This window comes from Condylura cristata, unplaced genomic scaffold, assembly GCF_000260355.1.
Source record: "Condylura cristata isolate star-nosed mole 26May11 unplaced genomic scaffold, ConCri1.0 scaffold00006, whole genome shotgun sequence".
NCBI classification, from domain to species: Eukaryota; Metazoa; Chordata; class Mammalia; order Eulipotyphla; family Talpidae; genus Condylura; species Condylura cristata.
This window is the reverse complement of record NW_004567107.1, coordinates 33846705-33866726: the sequence shown is the minus strand read 5'-3', so window position 1 is coordinate 33866726 and position 20022 is coordinate 33846705. Positions and strand designations below refer to the sequence as shown.

The following is a 20022-nucleotide window of genomic DNA, read 5'->3' as shown; positions in this document are numbered from 1 at the left end:
CAAACAAAAAAAACAACAAAAAAAAACTGCCTGGTTTCCTGCCATATGGCAAGTTAAGGAGGGAGGTCAAGTCCAGCAGCCCTACTCTTCCCATACAAAAAGGAAGCATTTGTGCAATACTTGGATGTCAGCTTCTTTCCCAATGTTAGGGGAGGCTTTGTGCTAACCACTGCTGTTCTATCTGGTCCTTGTGTCCCTCTGGCTACTGGGGCAATGATCATCAACAGAGCTTAAGGTCTTGAAAGAAGTTGTTTTTGCTGCAGCTGTTGATCCTTATCTAGAAGCATCATTCTAGCCAACTGGCTCTAATTGAGGAAGCTAAGGAGTTCATTTAGGTAGATCTCAAGCAGGAAGTAGGATGAGATGTAAATCAGTGGGACAGAGGATTTTTTGGTATCATTTAAGTCTAGGAATCAGTCTTGGAGAATGCAGACACAGTTGAAGTGGAAAATAATTGCAAAAGTGATATCAATAAGGGGAATGATCTACATTTGTAGGTTTGCTTTGACAGAAGAGTGGGGTTCCAAATTTTTTTATTGTTTTAAACAGATTTTTTCTCTTTTAAATACATCTACATAGGGAAGAATCTACCCTTTGAGTAAGTTAAATGCTGGCATATGAACTGGTTTGCAAAGTTGAAGAGTGGTTTGCCCATTTCCTACCTCACTTTCCAATTCTGTTTCACATTCAGTGCAATGAATGGTGTGTGTTTGTGCCAAGCAGAGCACACTAACATAGAGCAAGAGTGTTAATGGAAAGAAAAAGAAAAAAATATCAATGAGCAATTTTGCCGCTTTCTTGGAAACAACCCCCAAAACTAGGAGGCCTGGTGCAGTGATTCTTCTTTATTTCATTTAGTTTGAAGTGCAGACAACATGGCTTTCAAAGAGAAGTGTTTTATGTTACCTTTTCAGTCCTAAACAACAATGGCCCCAACATCCCAGGAAACATACATGTTAGGTTTCAAATTTGACATATGAAGTCCTTGTGCAGTCTTCACAGGGTCATTCTCCTGTATGCTGATCATCCTCAGAACAGTCCCTCCCTCACATCTCAGAAATGCTTACAAAGTCTGAAAGAAAGGAAGAAAGTATCCCCTGGAAGTATATGGAGAGTTGAGTCTTGATTGGGCTCTTCCAAGGCCACCTGACAACCATCAGATTTTAAAGGAATAATCCAGTGCCCCTATGACAGTTACAGGTGATCTGTGTAGCAATTAACAGAGAGCTAATAGACACTACACATTCTGAACACAGTTTAGGGAGAGAGGAAGAAGTGGGTACAAACTGCCTGGCCTGAAGCTAGACTGCCAAATCACTAAAACCCACAACTAATGTTTATGCTTTTGCACCTATAAAAAACAGCTTTTACGGCCCTCCCTGGTGGTGCAGCGGGTTAAAGCACTGCACTAAGAAGCTTAAGCCACTTTCACATGAGTTCGATCCCCACCTGCCCCCGAGGAGATCCACATGGCATGGCAGACCTCTCCTGGCCCACTCGCTGCTCCCCTCAGCAGTGTACTTTGTCAGTCTGCCTGTTCTGCTCCCCACTCTGTCCTGGTGAATCCTCTCACCCTCTGCATCTCTGGCCTATACCCCAGTTCTGTATGAATAAATAAGTAAATCTTAAGAAAAAGATTTGCAGTCACTCAAAAGTCTGAGGTCCACTAGCACTAGTCCTTTGTACTTCCGCTCCTCCAGCTCCTCAACTTTCTCCAGTGCCTAGCATTCTAGGTGTTCAAAAGAGATGTATCAAATCACTGAAAAAATAAATGAAATACTTTCCCTTTTGCAAATGATTTCATTTTTGTGATCTATCGCTTCATCAGTAATGTGGAGATGTTACTTTATGCACTTGTTTTGACCAATACCTAACACAGCAGACATTCTACTATGTGTAGAATGTCTTAAAATGCTAATTTTTGTAAGCTATGAGTTAAGCTTTACAAGTTTAATGAATGTTAAGTTTATGAATTCTGAGTTTGCAGATCTGATTCCAGGGGTGGTGTTAAAAATTTAAAAAGTGAAACTTTGGTTGATAAAAGGCGTCATTGTCCAAAGATATAGATATGGTGAGCTGATCATTTTAGGAAACATTTCATCAGTGCTTAGAAAGAAGGAGGGATGGAGAAAGAGAAGTGGGAAGGAATTAAGATTAGAGTGAACATTTTTAAGGTGAGTTGAATTATTACATTGAGGTTAATGTTCTTTTCACATGAAATCACCTCTTTCCAAAAAAGCCAAGGAGGTTGTCCAGGGGAAGAGGGTTAATTTCCTCTTCAGCCTCCTGCAAAATACACCAATCATTAATGAAGGCGGCACAGCCATAGTGTTCATCTCAACCTCTGTGGTCCTTTTTATATTGAAGTCCCTCAATGTTAGAGGGCCTTGCCTGGAAATGTTACCAGTTTTTTCCCTTGGTGGAAAACAAGAAGCTCTCATCAGACTACATGCAACACATGAATGAAGTTATTCTTTGGGCTCCATCCACGGTTATATCAAATATTCACAGAAACATCTTTCCCCAATTCCACAGCTGGAATTCTACTCTCCAGTAGCACAGCCTGATATCGGATGCACAGATTTCGAAAGTAGTCAGGCAGCAGATTTGGCTTCGGAGCTGAGGACGCTGGCTTTTGCAAGAGTCGCTGAGCCTCACCGTCTTGTGTGGTAGTTTCTCTCGGGAGCAAAATGTGTGAAATAAAGAGTTGTGGAAGGCACGAAGAATTAACGAAGTGAAAATCTCGGGTTATTTATTTGGCAATTGACACACAAGTGACCTTCTTAAATACTTAGTTTAAGGAAGTTCAGAGTGAGGATGAATGAATCTTCAGGCGCTTTACTCGCGAGTAAATTTCTTTAGTCTTTCGGGAAGTGACGATAACTTCATACAGATACAGGGGTGAGGAGGATGAAGGAAGTAAAACCACAACGCGGGGGCTTTCTTTTCAGGCCTTTGGAAAGATTGGCTTTTGGGGCCCGGGGCCCTGGAGGTTCCAGGCTGGAGAACTAGGCGGCGCTAGGACCTGCTTGGCTCCAGGCAGCGGCAGTTTTCGGGCGGGCGGAGGAGCAAGAGGAGGAGGAGGGAGAAGTGGGAAAGGAGGGTTGTTAAGGGGGGCGGGGGGAGTCATTTATGCAGAGCAGGCGCTGCTGCCATCGCCACTCGCACGCCTCTCCCGCTGTTCAGAGCCGGAGGAAGCGCTGGGAACTGCTAGCGAGCGCTTGGAGTCAGGGCCAGCAGAGGGGGCGCCCGGCCGCTGCTTACACCGCCGCCTCCGCCGCGCTCGGGGGCTCCGAGAGCAGTGTGGGCAGGTCGGTGAGTCCGACAGCGGAGACTGGCAAGACCCAACCGCCGGAGGGCGTCCGCCGGACTCAGCGGTCTCTTGAACCCGAACCGGGTGCGCCCGCCGACCGCCCCACGGGCCGAGAAAGCAGGGAGCACAAGTCCCCGCAGCTCCCGGGATGGTCTAGGAGCCAGCGCGAGAGTCTGCTCCGCTTGCTGCCGGAGCTAGCCTCCCCCTGCTGATAGCCCAGGACTGCGAATCGCCGCGGCAGGGGGCTGCGCGCCGGGGCTGCCCGGGCCAGAGAAGTTACTTGTGCGCGCCGCTTAGTGCGCTGAGCCAGCGAACCAGCGGGGGAGGCTGCAAAGCTCCGGGGCCATGGGCTGGGGGAGCCGCTGTGGCTGCCCGGGACGGCTGGATCTGCTGTGCTTGCTGGCGCTGCTCGGGGGCTGCCTGCTCCCGGTGTGCCGAACGCGCGTCTACACCAACCACTGGGCAGTCAAAATTACCGGCGGCTTCCCGGAGGCCAACCGCATAGCCAGCAAATACGGATTCATCAATATAGGACAGGTAACAACATGCTGATTCGACCCTTGGCTCTGAAGCTGCCCGGGGAGGAGGGGCGTCCCCCAGGACCTCGCGCTTCTAGTCCCCTCCTCGTCCATTTTCCCCCTCCCCCTCTTCCAGATGTGTTCTGGCAGCTGTTGCCCTCTCTCGGTCTCTCTCTGTGTCTGTGTCTCCATACGCGCGCGGGAGCGCACACAGACACACAAACACACCCTCCCCAAAGTTGCAGGGGTTTGTGTTTTACTTGTGTTTTGTTTTTGCAAGTCACGACAGGTTAGTTTCTGCGGAAAAATCCAGAGTGTGCCTGCCCCTGTGGTGATTTCGGGTCCCATCCGACCTTCTGACGCGGAAAGTCTTGGAGCACTTGAGCTCTTTTGGGGTAGAAGGGGGTGAGCGCGCGCTTGGTACCAGCTTCTTAAGGTTTCTGAGTGCGGGGGATAGGAGAAAGGCAAAGGGAAAGCCTTTCCAGTTTGATCTTGAATTTAGCCCCGAAAGAAGTTTCGTCTTGGACTGGAAGAACCCTGGAGCGCTGGGAGCGCTGAAGGCTGGGGAGTTGGAAGGGAGAAGGAAGGCGGAGAGAGGGAAGAGGAGGCTGGACCCCGTGTAAGCACAGCTTTTGGGGTAGACCTCTCTGCTTCTCGCGCGTGATCTGAGAGGGGATTCCGGAGACCGAGAGGGGGATGGGTAAGAGGAAAAGCCAGGAAACTTCCAAGACCCGCTAACCCAATTCTCCGGAAAACCCGCGAATCTTCTCCGGGAGAGATGTGTGGGCTCCAGGGGCTGCTCCCGGGGGCAAGAGTTGGGCGGGCAGCGGCATACAAGGTTTTTGTGGGTTACAGGTCGAGAACTTTAAGTAGGGCTCATTTCCGTTTGAAAATGCTAATAAATTGAGCGTTATGGGGATGACAGAAAGCGCAACAGATTGGGAAGCACCACGAGACTAAATGTTGTTGGCTGCTTCTATCTCTGCCCCGGCTGTGTAAACGAGCCCTTGAAAGTGCACCCCTACACCCCACTGCCATACCCCTCTCGCAGGCGTCTTCGCCCTGGCGAGACCTGGGGGGTGAGGAGACTGCCCAGTTTGGCGATGCTCTGTCGAGGGTGGGAGGTGATGGGTTGCCCTCACTGCCTATCGCTTTGGGATCTGCTCAGACTGCGCGTGCCTTGCGTGCCATGCCGTGTGAAGGGACAGTATAGCGCCGGCTGGTGTGGCTGGAGCGAGAGAGCTTCTGCAGCTTGATGCTATTGCGCTCCACATCCCGGAGCTTGAGCCATGCAATGCTGGGCATCCTCACCTCCTAGGGAGCGGCTGGAACACCTCAGGAAAAAATTGGGGAGTACCCTAGGGTTCAGAGGCAGAGCCACGGGGGTGCAGAGGGGAGGGTATGTTCTAGAGACCAGAGTCCTGTGGAGGACTTAGATCAGGAGCAGGGTACCAGCCGCTGTATGCACACACACACCAGGCAGGAAGTAAGCCAGCCAGATTTTGTTGCCTGAGTACATGTCATCTTCAGAGTTCCATTGCATGAGCTTAAATTTGGGTTTGCATGTGACCTTAGTAAGTAACTGGGAAGACTAGCAAGGAAAGTCATGCTAATATAATATCTCTTTCCAGAGACGCATCCCTCATGTGCAACTAACATTGAGCATCTTGTGTGTACTTGGCATGGTTGGAAGATTATGTTCTTGAACTTGCACTTTAATCTGCAAACCATCCAGTTTTTGGTGGATAATATTTTCTTTACAACAAGGAGAAAGCTAAATAAGACTCTGGAGAAGTTAACCTGTACAGGGTCACCATCCTAGAATGAATCAAACCTAGGCCAGTCTGTTCCAGGCCTGTTTTTGCAGGAATCTTGCCATTTTAGGGAGAAAGGAATGAGAAAGTAAAAACCCCTTTTTCCGGCACTCGGATTTAGTGGCTCAATAGACTCTAGAAGCAGATACCTAGTCTTAATTAGTAGATACTTAGTTCAAACAGCCTTGGACTTCTTGAATACAAGGAATTTCATGATTTGTAGGAACAGACAGACCTGCATTTAAATGAACTCACTAAATAAAACTTAAGTATTGCAGAACTTGCCAGGGTGTGGGAGGAGAAATTGTTACCTACCTTTGAACAAGCAGACATGCAGATTGTGTCCAACGGCCTAACGTGACTTTTACAAAGGGCTTTCTAATAAAGATCCATGGGTTTTTTTTTTTTCCATTTAAAACAATACTAAGAAAGCTTACAAACCACAACACTAAAAACTATTTATTGTGGCTTTTACAATGCCAAGGAGGAAATTTAGTGCTTACAGAGGTTACAGAGACCCCTTGAATTGATGAGCCATAACCAGGGTAAAAAGATCAGCTATTCTTACAGTGTAAAGCATTTCCTCTGTAGATCAAAGGAGTGTAACCCTATGCTATGGCTTTGGGATGGTAAGTTGAGTTCACACATGCACTTATCATTGCACTGTAAGGGCCAAATGTATTTCTTATTTACCGTTTATTGCTCTGACCTTTTAACACTTTAGACGTCCTTTTGTTATTCTTTCTTTTCATCAGTAAACCAGCTGTGGTTCAGTTAAGGGCAGTAACTAATTTGCAGATATCTCTGGAATGTTCTCCTGTTTTTAACCTTTTGGGATTGCGGTCCCATCTCATGTGTCACAAATTGGAACTGAACCTTTATTAGTTTCTGAAATCACTTGATATCTTGGTAGTGCTTTTGTTATTTTCTATCTAATATTTTAGGGGAATAAGTTACTGAATTTTCACCATGGTAGAGATACAGTTTTGACTAACTGCTTAGAATTTCAGTGTAATGTTTTATATAGCAGCTTAGCGTTTGAAAGTCACCAGTGGTGAAATTTCTGGCCTAGAGATTTCTATAGAAAAGCTAAGGCGTGTCTCTTCTGCTCACGAGAGATAGGATGTGCAGGCTAACAGAAGAGCAAGCAAACAGGCAAAAAGGACATGCTTGACATCCTGGAAGGGAACACTGAATGTGGATTTTCTTGACTTGGGTTATAGAGCTAGTGTTAGATGTTGGTAGACTTTCATGTAATGTTTACATTGTGTGAGTGTCTGTGTCTTGACGTTCAGAAATGATGTCATATTTTTCAGTAGCAGTTGTCCTGTCAGCATAATTATTTTGCTTGATATTAGTGTCAACTGTAGTATGTGATATTTCACCTCCAATTCTCTCTCACATCCTCTTAATGTCTAGAAGCACCAACACCTGCTGGGCTGGCTGGGGGCAGGTGTACCTGCTCACTGGCCCACGTGGGGGTGGATGGAGCTTTGATCTTCCTGACTAATAACTGTGTTTTGATCCTTTGAGCTAACAGTGTGTGGCTGAAGGATAGAAATGACACAAAAGTGTAACACTTGACGTAATGTTAATTGTAAATCTCTGGGATTACTCTACTGAACGGGAGGAACTGATTTCTGTTTATTTGGCCCTAAGGGGTAGGGTTGACAGTGTGTTTGCAGTACACAAAAGTTGCATTTGTTCTTCTAGTTCTTCTTATAATCCTTGATTCCAAACTGAGATTATAAGTACCGAATACTCCTCTCCAAACCATGTAAGTTATCTTAAGCAAGATTCCAAAAAGATAAAACCGAAGGCAAGAAATACTAGGAAAATATTTTACCCAGAGTTCCCATTGAAAACATAGCTGGAAAACTCCAGAGACACCACTTGCAAGGTCTGTGAAAGCAGGAAAGTCATTGAACTTAGTGAGGCCCCATTCCTCCTTCTGTAAAGTGATAAATCTCTATATAACAGTGTGAGTTGACTATGCAATACTCTGCACATAGTTAGGCTTGCAGAAGTTTTGTTGAAATTCAGTCTGAAATCAGACTTTAGATAAGGAGAAATGAAGACATTTTTATAATGGAGGATGCAAAATGTGAAGATCAGGAAAATAAATTTTCGATGACGGAGTGAAAAGAGCCAAATAAAACCTTTGTAGATGAAGGAACATGGTTTTCCATTTCAACTGACAATTTAAAATAGGTTTAAAATAGTTTTCTGTTGGATTCTGGCTGATTTCCCATGGCAGTACCCTCCTCTTTCCTTGATATTTGTGGTCCATTACATATTATAGAATAAGCTTGCTGGAGATGAAATACTGGGAAGGAAAATAATCTGAAGACTGATTATTTTATATAAAGCCTTTTACATTGGTATATTACATTCAATTTATTTGAATCTATATTTTGCTGAGCCTGAATATACTTGTATGAGGAAAGTTAGAAGAAACATTTTCCAAGTGACAATGAAGAGATACTTTAGCAGGGTGAACCTTGTTTAGAAATATCCTGAAGTCCCCCTGCTGTTGGTTAATTTTGACCTCTGAGTAATGTAGGGAGCTTGAAATGTTGATCCAAAATGGAGAGTAAGTTCTGGGTGCACATGGGTGGCACTGAAAGCAGGGGACTTGGCTAGTTTGCTGGCTGCATGGGTGTGGACTGTGCTTCCTGAGTAAATCCTTAGGCATTTTGGAAATAGAAAAGCAAACTGATGTGGGAGTCCCAGACTGACTCCTGGTGCTACATCTGGTTTTGCAAAGGACAGCTCTTCACGCCTGAGAACCTCAGCCCGACCTCTGTTCTCCACTCTCACAGGCACCGTTCTCATGAGCAGGGGAACCTTCACTGGAAAAAACAATTCACTCTTGGCCTCTTCCTGGTGGGTCTGTTGCATTAACCTCATAGACAAGGAATGGCTTGTATGTGGCCATTGGGATTTTGGGGGACTATTTGAAATGAAAAATTGCATTTTATGAGTCCAAAGGCAGCAGAATGTGTCTTATCACTATCTGTCATGAGCTTATATCCAGAGGTCCTAACCTTAAAGGTCAGCCAGAGAAGCAGGGTAGTGTGCTGGGAAAATGTCCAGCCATGTCTGAATCTTTGGTTAAGGGAGAGAGTCTTGACCCAGAAACATCCCCTGGGCAGGGAGGAGTATTTGTGTTGAGGTTCAAGTTATGTGAAGTAGTGTCTGGGCTTCCCCCCTGGGTTTCAGTAGTATCTGCAAGCATCACTCCGCCTGGGGACTATATCGCTGGGCTGATTTAAGCTCTATTCAAAGAGAAACTGACGTTGGCTTCCTGGGTGGTAAAACTGAATGCTTATAGATACTCATTCTAGAAGATATATGTATGTATGACATACATATATGTACACAGATATTAACTGTTTTTATTAAAGTTAAATTTGCACATAGTTTATAGTAAAGTTACCCTTGTAGCCTTCTAACTAGTTCCAACAAATTACATGTCTAAGAGTACCAAGAAAGAATAATCACTGCCAATAAACTCTTCAGTTTTGGTTCATCTTGGGAGAAAAATGTGACCAGAAAGAAACAAAACTAGGAGTTAGAAGGTTGGAGTGAAACTCCATGTTTTTTTTTCCCCCCTTTGTTAACTAACTTAAGCCTTGGTGGCTCATTTTTCAAATAGGACACTGTAATACCTGCTCTATCCACCTCACAGCATTGCTGTGAAATTAGGCCTCTAATAGTGAACATGAGTAAATATACATAATAAGGCATAGGAGACATTATACCACCTGAAAGAGCCTTAAGAAGATACAAAGGCTGGTCAGAGGAAAATACGAGAGAATGCTGTGGTTAGTGGAGGTTTCTGTAATGGAGCAATTTGTGATTTCCAGGATTCTTGTGATTGTCCCTAGGTATTGGGTTGGGTTAGAAATGGGGAGGAGTCATTGTCCTAGATTGTTTTATTAGGGTACAGTGACACCTACACTTTCCCCCAGGAGCCAGGGAGAAAGGTGTAGGGAAGGGGCAACTGACTGGACATGAAGCGCTCAGACTTGGCACTCCTGATGGGGCAGCTTCGGTTTTTGAAGCCTATGCAATGTGCAGGTTGCAAGGCGTTTGCTTCAAAGAACTAAAACATGGTCTTTTAAATTCGTGTGTATGTTTTAGATGTGGGGAATAAAACTGAAATACAGGTAGGCCTTGAAGGAATACAGATGGGACTCTTAGGTACAAGTGTCAAACCCAACTCACACCGCTTAAATAAAACTAAAGAACAAGCAGAAGTGAAACAGGATATCTATTGGTTTAAAAAGACCCACATGCCTTTATGTGTAGTTTTAAATCAAACTGAATGCTTTTTGCAACCAAGTCTTTCTTAATCTGTGCTTTCTTTGTGGTAAAACCTATCCTGATGTGAGCACATTAATTGGGGCACTTTTTTTTGTTGTTGTTGCAGAGATGCTAATGGGTTTGATTATTGTCCCTGATTTAGGAAGAGGTGTGTACAAAATGCTCCAGTGTGTGCTCCACTATACTTTTCTTACCTGAAGAATTTTGAATTCTGAAATACACTTAGATCCAAGAATTTTAGCAAAGTAATTGTGGGTCTGTCTAGCCGAAAGCCAGTGATAGGTATTACTCCTTTTCTGGTGCTAGTGTTATGCTCCTCCAGTCCCTTTTCCACAAGCAACCAAAAAAGTATGAATTTTAGTATTCTCTTACCCAGTATTGAAATTAACCCCTGACAAAGATTCCCATTTATCCTTACTAGATTATATCCTTTTCATGAGCCAGTTTGTCCATAAAGGTGGTTATATTTTAATGGACATGGTCACATATCCATCCTTATACTGGGGACATGTTGACCTTTGATGGATGGTCCACCAACTGGTGAGGAACAGTTACCCAAAGGGAAAGGAGATATAGGATAAGAGAGAAGCCCATGGCAGATGAGGGTTGCCTTGACTGGGCATTTCAACCTCACCAAGAGTTATCTTGACAGTCTTGAGAAGGAGACAACAATCTGTTGATTTAACAAATGAAGTGATGCTCTGCTACCAACAGCCTGGGACATTTTACCCATAACTGCAGGTTAGCAAGACAATGTGGAGTTCCAGGCAGTGCTGTCTGGTTCAGACCTGCCTGGGGTTTAGTCTGTACATGATGAGTTCATAATAGTGGAATCAGGAGAATATTTGATGGTCCCAACAATTCATCTGTAAAATTAAGACTGTCTGCAGGAGCATTTGGGACAGCAGGAGGGATGGGCTTTACTATTGTTGGTAGATAGCAGCAGTTGCAGCTAGAAATGTATAGTAGGCAAAGAAAACTTAGGATGGGAGCAAAATAAGAACTGATATTCATCTACCTCAAGATTAGTGAAGATTCAATGTGTGAATCCTCTGAAGTGCATTAATTGCTGAGTTAAAACACAGAGAGCTGAGCATCTAACCTACATTAATCTCTGTTGAGAAGTTTTGGGTTCAGAGAGGAGATGAAGGGACAAGGAGGCCTTGAAATTAGAGTCAAAGCACAACAGAAAGAAAAGGCATCCCGTTAGTGGAGGTGCAGTGAGGAGTGCGTGGGAGTGCCTGAAGGAGAGGACAGCTGACCCGTGGCTCAGAGACCTGGTGTGGGGCCGCCAGTGTTCTTGGTGACCTGCTGGCCTGAAAGGCAGAGGGGAAGCTGGGTTGTGCAGTAGCACAGGAAGAAGTGAGTACAGATTCCGAATCACACGCCTTCCTTTCTGCCTACGCTCTCTTGTCATCTCTTTCTTGTCAGTGTACTGGGGTAGTTAGGGTCAGAAGCCTAGAATCAAAAAGGGTGGAATTTAACACTGTCACTTCCGAGATGGGCAGTGGAGGCCCAACTAGGTAAGTGTCCTGTGCTCTCTGTGTCTCGGTTTCTTCATGTGTGAGAAAGGGTTATACCATAAGGCTGTTGAGAGAATGAATTAAAAGTGTGGGACTAGTCCATGGCATATACCACATAATGTTGTAAATGTGTATATGTGTAAATATGTATATACACATATTTTAACTATGTCAAGTTTAGTTTCTGCATACTGTTTCATCCCGCTATTTTCTCTCTTAACATAATATTGTGAGCATCTCCCCAATGTAACTAAATAATTTTAGACATTTTTTTTTAAAGATTTATTTTATTTGTACATACGGAACTGGGGTACAGGCCAGAGGCTCAGGGGCAGTGAGAGGCTTCACCAGAGACAGAGTGGGGAGCAGAACAGGCAGATCGACGAAGTACACTGCTGAGGGGAGCAGCGGGCGGGTCAGGAGAGGTCTGCCACGCCATGTGGTCACCTCTGGGGCAGGTGGGAATCGAACTCATGGGGAAGTGTCTTTAGCTTCTCAGTGCTGTGCTTTAACCCGCTGCGCCACCAGGGAGGGCCAATTTTAGACACATTTTAACAGTTGCATAATTGAAGGCAGACACAATCTTGTCACTGGAGTGACCATACACTATCATATTTTACTAGAGATAGTGCCAGTTCATGCTTGGAGTAAATCCCATGAGAGCTTTTTACATCTCCTTTTACTTTCAAATTATGTCCACGCTTGGACAAGAAATGACGTGGTCACCCTGATTGTATGTCTGTTTGTGCTTGTGTGTGCATAGTGGTGTATCTGTCTTCTTACTACTGGTGAGCTCCTCTGAAGAGTAGGGGTGGCGTCCTGTTTCTTCCCCACAGTTTGTATATTCAATATGTGACATTGAGGACAGTGGGCATGTAGGGCAGGAATCAGAAGGGCTTATGCCAGAGGAACAGGTTTGGAAAGGAAGAGAAATACTGGTGCCTTGAGGATAAGGGAGGATGAAGGGTCAGTGGCAGTTCAGGGGCATTCAGGCTATGGAGGGAAATCAGGGGCCATGTGGTATCTGGATTTATTTGCACTTTAGAGGTGAAGGCCGCTCATGAAGAGGGAGGAACTGGGGGAAACTGATGTCCAGAAGTCCAGTATTCAGGACATCCTTAGGAATTTCTGATAAGCACCAATAATGAGTGTCTATGAACAAAATTGCCAACAGTGAGCTTATTAGAAAAGGTTAAAGGATGAATGAGAAAATGATCCAATCTACATGATTTTTTTTGCTATTGTTACTGATGTCAGGAACTTGCTATTAGAAATGGATGAGATAGGATGTGAGAATGTATAGGGTGAGAGAGACGGGAAAGAGAACCTGTGGGAAGCTGTGAGTGGGTTCGGGGTTGAATGGCCCCTGAATACAAGGGGTACCATCTTTGAAATGACTAACCGCAGTAGCCGGGCTTTGAGAAAGTGCTAGGGCCAAAATAGGGCTGCTGGACAAAGGAACAAGGTAGGGATATAGTTTCAAAATAAAAACAGGGCCAGTTTGATTAGAGTAATAGCAGCAGAAAAGTGGGAGTACCTCCTCCCAGGCGGCCTGAATTTTTTTGGTAAGCTCCAAGATTGAAGTATTCTGTGTGATGATAATGCCCAAGGTGTCAATATGCTGACCAGATAGAGAACGGGAATGCCAGTGGGCGGAATGGAGTAAAGAAAACTGTGAGGTGGGGATATTGGAAGGGCTGTCAGTTTGGATAAGAGGAGGATTCCAAGTCATATGTGCTGGTGTTCCCATTAGGCCAATAAATATGAAGTTTGCCCCATACTTCAATTCTCCTTGGATAAATTTAGGTATTATCTCAACTTTACACATTGGTGTGCTGTTATTTGCACTGACAGTCCTGTATCAACTTAAGGGATAAAGATAGACACATTAATGATTGCTTTCAACTCCCAAATGTGCCTTCTTGTGTTTGATTTAAAAACTGAAGATTCCATCAAGGGCTGAATATAGAGGGAAGAATATAAGCGGAGAATGTGGAGCCAGAAATAGTATTAAGGATGATTTAAAGTAATATGTACCGTACCACATTTTATGTTTACCGCCACCTTAATTTGTCATGTAGCCTTACTTCCCATCTGATTATAATAATTTATTTGTGTATCACACATTCTGCCCTTTACATATACTATTTTACATAACATAATGTAATTCTGAACCTGTCTTTTATGTTTCCTTACTAAACACTTTTGACTTAAGAATATAGATGCTTTGAAAAACATGTGTTTTAAAATTATTTATAGATTGTGCTCTAGTAATATTTTAGATTGTTCTGTATAATATTAGATTAATCTTATTTGCATTTGTATGATAATGTGAATGTTAATTTAGGGTTAGCAGCACAAAGAAGGCCTTAAATTTCTAGTTTAACCTGTGTATTATATGAGGTTAACTTTGTCCTCAGAATATTATACTCTGAATGCCATACCAGCATTGAAGCTAGTTAGAATTTATTAAATGAGGCCCTCCCTAGTGGCACAACGGGTTAAAGCACAGCACTGAAGAGGCAGTGGCTCTTCAGTGCGAGTTCGATCCCCAGCCCCAGAGGTGATCCACGTGGCACGCAGACCTCTTTTGATCGCCCCCTGCTTCCCTCAGCAGTGTACTTCATTTATATGCCTGTTCTGCTCCCTACTCTGTCTCTGGTGAATCCTTGCACCACACCCCTGTACCTCTGGCCTGCACCCCAGTTCTGTACGCATAAATAAATAAAATCTATCTTAAAGAATTTGTTAAATGCAAGTCCTTCCATGATGTCTTTCCCATTGTGTGTGTGTGTGTATGTGTGTATACACATATATGTCTATACACATATATATTTGTATTAAATATTAAAGGTTTTATATTTTTGCAATAAGTACTTAAGACCTGGTATTTTTCTCCTCTTGAGAAGCTATTCCAGCTGTAAAAATACACCAGTTCTCTCCATATCTATGTTCCCAGGCTTAAACCTTGTTTTCACTGGTTAAAGTTTCTCAACCAAAATAAAACTGACTTGCTGGTGTGAGTGCAGTACGGAGAGGGGAGATGATCCCAGGATTTCAGTCTCATCAGCAGATACTCTTACCTGTCAGTTGAGAAGTCACTGCTTACTCACCCTGGGCCTGTGTTAGTTGAACTTCACTAATACGTTTTTTTCCTCTCTCTGTGTGGGACCCCATTCATCATTTTCAGAGTTATTCAAGAGAAAACTAAATTGTAGACCACTCAGGATTTATTACAGCCTAGCTGCCAGCAAAATCTTTTTTCCTTATTATTTTTTTAAACTGTGGGGTATCTTTCTATTTGGTTAGTGCTCATGAACCAGTTTCCTAAATGCGGCATTCTTTGAGTCAGTACGGGATGATGGCAATGAGTTTGGACCCGTCGGACAATGCTGAGAACCAGTAAACAAACTGGTGAAAACACGTCATTTAATTGTCCTCTAGGTCCAACCCTGCCACTAATTTGCTGTATGCTTATAGGCTGTTCACAAGGTTTCTGTCTTAATTAGTCTCACTCAAAAAATAGTTACTGAAGGACATCCTCAAGAAAATGAATGAAAAAATTAGAAAAATATGTGCAAATCATATCACATATTCATGATATATAAAGGACACCTAAAATTGACAATAAAAAGACAAATAACCTTATTAAAAATGGCCATAAAGTGGCTGGATATTTATCCAAGGATTTGCCGATAAGCAATGAAAAGATGCTTGACATCATTAGTCATTGATTTGTAAATCAAACCTATAATGAGATACTAACACATATTCACTGGGGTAGATAGATAATTCTGAGTGCTGTCAAGGATGTGAATTGAGACCTGTACATACTGCTGGTGGAAATCTAAAGTAGTACAACCACTTTGAAAAGAAGTTAGGCAGTTTTCAAGAGGTAAACACAGGAGTGGAAAAGCTATTTCAAAGAGTCAATAGGTAGAAACAACCTAAATATCTTAACTGAAGAGTGGGTATATATATATATAGTATATCATTACAATGGAATATTATTCTGCACCATAAAGGAATGAAGTGGTGATAACATGCAGCAAACTGGATGAAAACACTGATAAGTGAGAAGAGCCTGTCCTAAAAGGCCACATTTAGTGTGATTTGTAGATACGAAATGTCCAGAATAGACTGACCTAGAAACAGAAAGTTGATTGTGGTTGTCTAGAGCTGGAGGAGTTGGGGGAGATGAGGAGTGATACTAATAGATTTCTTTTGGGAGTGATTAAGTGTTCCACAGTAGTGATGATATGTGCTCTGTAACTAAACTGAAAAAAAAAAAAATAGAGTAGCATACTTTAAGTAGGGGAAATGTATGATATGCAAATTATATCTCAATAAAAATTGTAAAAAATACTGGGTTGTCAGAAATCATGATGTACTTTTTCTGTTTTCTATGCACAAATGCATCATGACTTTTCCAATAACCCAGAAATTATTGACTGTTGTTTGGTAGTCATTTTGTTACACTTACCTTTCATAAGATAGATCTGCTTACTAGCAGCTTATGTTATAGTGGGAGACGACAAGCTACAAGCTAGTAATGAGATTTAAAAAATATTTCCAGGGCCCTCCCTGGTGGCACAGCAGGTTAAAGCACAACACTAGGAAGCTGAAGCCACTTCAGCATGAGTTCGATCCCCACCTGCCCCGGAGGTGATCCAGATGGCATGGCAGACCTCTCCCGACCCACCCGCTGCTCCCCTCAGCAGTGTACTTTGTCCATCTGTCTGTTCTGCTCCCCACTCTGTCTCTGGTGAAGCATCTCACCGCCCCTGCACTTCTGGCCTGTGCCGCAGTTCTGTATGCACAAATAAATAAATATTTAAAAAATATATATTTCCAAATTAAGATAATTGTTAGAAAACAAAATTTGTTAATAAAGTAAAAAGGGTAGGCAACATTTTCATTCCAAAGATTTAATTATGCATACAGGAACTGAGTTATAGGCGAGAGGTGCTGGTAGTGAGAGGATTCATCCGAGACAGAGTGGTACAAAACAAGCAGATCTACTGAAATACACTGCTGAGGGGAGTGGCAGGCAGAACAGGAGAGGTCTTAAGAATGGTCATAGAGCTCATTGAGTGAGGAGGAAACACTTGAGAAAGGTTGAGCAAAGAACCATCCACACAGGTGTCTGGGATGGGTGAGGTCCATGTAGAGGAGACAATCAGAGAAAGGCCCCAGAGGAACAGAGCACTAAATGACCTCTACAGAGAAGAAGTGTTTGAACTTGACTTTGGTGATGCCATTTTCCTGTTGAGAAGCCACCAGCAGTTCCCCTTTGCCACTGTGTTAAACCAGATTCTTTCCCTGGGTGTTTAAAGGACTTCGCCTCCCCTTCCTATAATACTTTTTCCATTGTTACTGCTGCTCTGTACCTTAACACAATCAAATTGGACAACTTTGTCTTCCCCAGCTATTATTTTCAACGTTTTCCTATTTCTGTGCCAGTCTTTCCGGCTGGAATATTCAGGCAGGAACATCTCAAATGTCACTTCTTTACTATACCTGACTCTGGAGGTACAGGTAAAATAGAGATGTAGGTAAAAATCACTATTTCTTTTTTTAGGTTTTGACTCCTATAGTACCTTCTCCAAAATGTCATAGGGGATTTAGTAGTTTTCTTTTTCCCCTTCTAGGAGATTTAATTATTATTCAGTAGCATGTAGCTTGGAGATTTGCTCTATGTAAGTAATCATTAAATAGTTGGTTGAACCCTAATATATTTAATAGACATGTGGCATATGTAAAATAAAAAAATATCTGAGTGGGCCCTCCCTGGTGGCGCAGCGGGTTAGAGCACTGCACTAAGAAGCTTAAGCCACTTCCACATGAGTTCGATCCCTGCCTGCCCCGGAGGAGATCCACATGGCGTGGCAGACCTCTCCTGACCCGCCGCTGCTCCCCTCAGCAGTGTACTTTGTCGATCTGCCTGTTCTGTACCCCACTCTGTCTCTGGTGAATCCTCTCACCCTCCACATCTCTGGCCTGTACCCCAGTTCTGTATGAATAAATAAATCTTAAAAAAAAAAAATCTGAGCACTGGAGTAAAAATTATATAAAGTTCACCTACCCAGTCAATAAGGAAAGCTAAGGGTACAGACTGCTCTCTATTAAGGAATATAGTAAAAAGCAGTGACCTGGGATTGATGAGTCATTTGTGTGTGGATTCTGAAGTCCAGGGCTTCCTGGGAAATAGCCTAGTCCTTATCTTTAAGTGTTTCAAACCTTGGGTTTGTCAGCAGGGTCATTCTTTCTGGCTTTTACTTCCAAGAATTCTTAGGATGGGAGTCAGAGTACACAGTGTGACGTTGTCCACTCTGAGAGCCAAGTCCCAGATCATCCCAGGACTGGTTGGCTTCTCTCCAAGACCCCCAGGGAATCCTGAGGATCCAGTGCTGGGGTCACCTCTCTGGGGGTGGTAGTGAAAGGACTGTGGCTATTGTAGAGCAGAGAAGAATAGCACAGAGAGTCCCCCCAGAAAAGGAATTGATCAGTGTATGAGAAGGTTGCAGATTGTAGGCAGATATTACTGTTTGTGTGGTAACAGCGGTAGCAGCAGAAATGAGCAGATTGAGTGAACATTAAAGATACTAACTACTATGTGATACAAACAAGTAGCCTCTTGTGATGGTCAGAGGCTCACGATATGGCCTGTCAGGATTGCCATTTTAAAGGGCCAAAACACTGTAGTTAAATCTACGTGAGATGAGGATAGCAGACTCCAGAACAAAAGCTGTAAATTACATCTCAGTCTTTAAGGAGTGGCTCTGGAAATCTCCGTGGAGTTAGGAAATAAATTCAGGACAAATGGAGCAATTGTCCACTGGGAGTTAATGCTCTTTACTTATAAAAGGAATGTTCTGTGCTTGGGTGACATGACCAGGGGCCATTCTCTTAATGGAGATGGTCTCCCCATCTGACCTCTTCATTTTTATCAGATTGAAGCTTCAAATAACCAGTCCTTCTGACTCGGGCAGATAGAGGGAATGGTGAGTTGTATTTTCCGGGTCAGATGAAAGGGAGATGAGAAGACCGTTTTCCTGGTGTAGACAGTTCTAGAGTAGGACACGTCCCTTTCAGTTGTGATGGGTCTACTGTAGGACTTTGTTACTTCTTGTTTGGACTGTTGCAGCAGTCTGTCCCCACTGTCCTCCCCTTAGAGCTTGACACATAGCTTATCAATTTATTCTTCCCAGACTGGTTAAAGACTTTTCTTCTTCTACTTCTTTTTCTTCTTCCTCCTCTTTCCCTTCCATACCTCCTCCTACTTCTAATGATGGCTGATACTACTACCTCTGTTCCTCCTCTTCCCTTTCTTCTTCCCCTCCCACTTCCTCTCCTTCACCCTTTCTCTGTTCATGTCTTCTCTGTATCACTATGGACATCTTTGGGCCTAAACATTCCCATTATTTGCATGTAGATTGCCATGTCCTGCTTCCTGCTCCAACTCATGTTATCTCTTTTGCCTGGACAACCTCATGCCCAGGTCTCATTTGTTCTACTAGATCCTTTCTCAGATGTCATTTCCTTAAGTGAAACTGCCTGTGACTTCAACTTAACAATCTTAACCACTCATTGCATCTTATGTGTATCTTTTTATGGCATTTAACATTTTCTTTCTGTATTCAATTTCTCTGTTCTAGTTCTGCTAGACAATCACCCCCCAAGACAGGTATCATTTTTTTTTTTAACTTTTTGTTCCAATTTTGTTGACATGGTAATTGTTTACATAACTGTATTTTTTTTTAAATAAAGAAATACATAATTTGTTTACTTCCTTGTTAGTAGTTTGACAGTCTAGGATTTCTCCCCTCAAGTGTGGTCACTGTAGCTCTCCCCCAGTGCACCCACAGTCCTCCCCCGTGGTTCTCCCCCGTGGTTCATTGTGTTCACTCTCCACTTCTCATCTTTCTATCTGTCCCCAATGCTTCAGCTTTATAATGTTCAACTTTCAAGGGCTGGTTTAAAATAGAGAAATAAAATAAAGGGTCAGGTGAAGACAGCATTCCTGTCTAGTTTATCTTTGTAGTACATCTGACATCTAGAAGGAAGCCCTGAGGTTAAACACCTTGTAAAATATTATGAAATGGGCCCTCCCTGGTGATGCAACAGGTTAAAGCACAACACTGTGAAGCTATCGCAGCCACTGGAGAAAAAGTTCAAATCCTGGCCAGGGAGGTGACCACATGGCAGACCTCTCCTGACCCGCCCGCTGCTTACCTCGGCAGTGGTAAGCAGTACATTGCCTGTTCTGCTCCCCACTCTGTCTCTGGTGAGTCCTCTCACCCCTCACACCTCTGACCTGTTCTGTATGCATAAGTAAATAAAATCTTAAAAAAAAAAATTCTGAAATGGATAAAAGGCTTTGAGTCAATAGGGCAGGGAGTCGACAAATTGACAGTCATTAGTACTATGTGATGAGTATTTCCAGTTCTCCTCACCATGGGATAGGATTGCTTTTCCCCAATTTTGATGTAAAGAGTGGCTATATAACTTAGTTGGCCAAGGAA

At 43.3% G+C, this 20022-nt stretch overlaps 1 protein-coding gene across 1 annotated transcript in view; it reads left to right on the top strand.

Annotated features, from left to right (window-relative positions):
- The first annotated feature begins 3154 nt into the window (after nucleotides 1-3154).
- The window catches only part of PCSK5 (proprotein convertase subtilisin/kexin type 5), a 272056-nt gene continuing 255188 nt past the window's right edge, over nucleotides 3155-20022 (top strand). Inside the window, exon 1 of the mRNA XM_004677562.2 lies at nucleotides 3155-3850. Within this exon, the coding sequence (XP_004677619.1) occupies nucleotides 3659-3850 (192 nt within the window). The 5' untranslated portion in view covers nucleotides 3155-3658. The remainder of the gene's footprint in view (nucleotides 3851-20022) is intronic.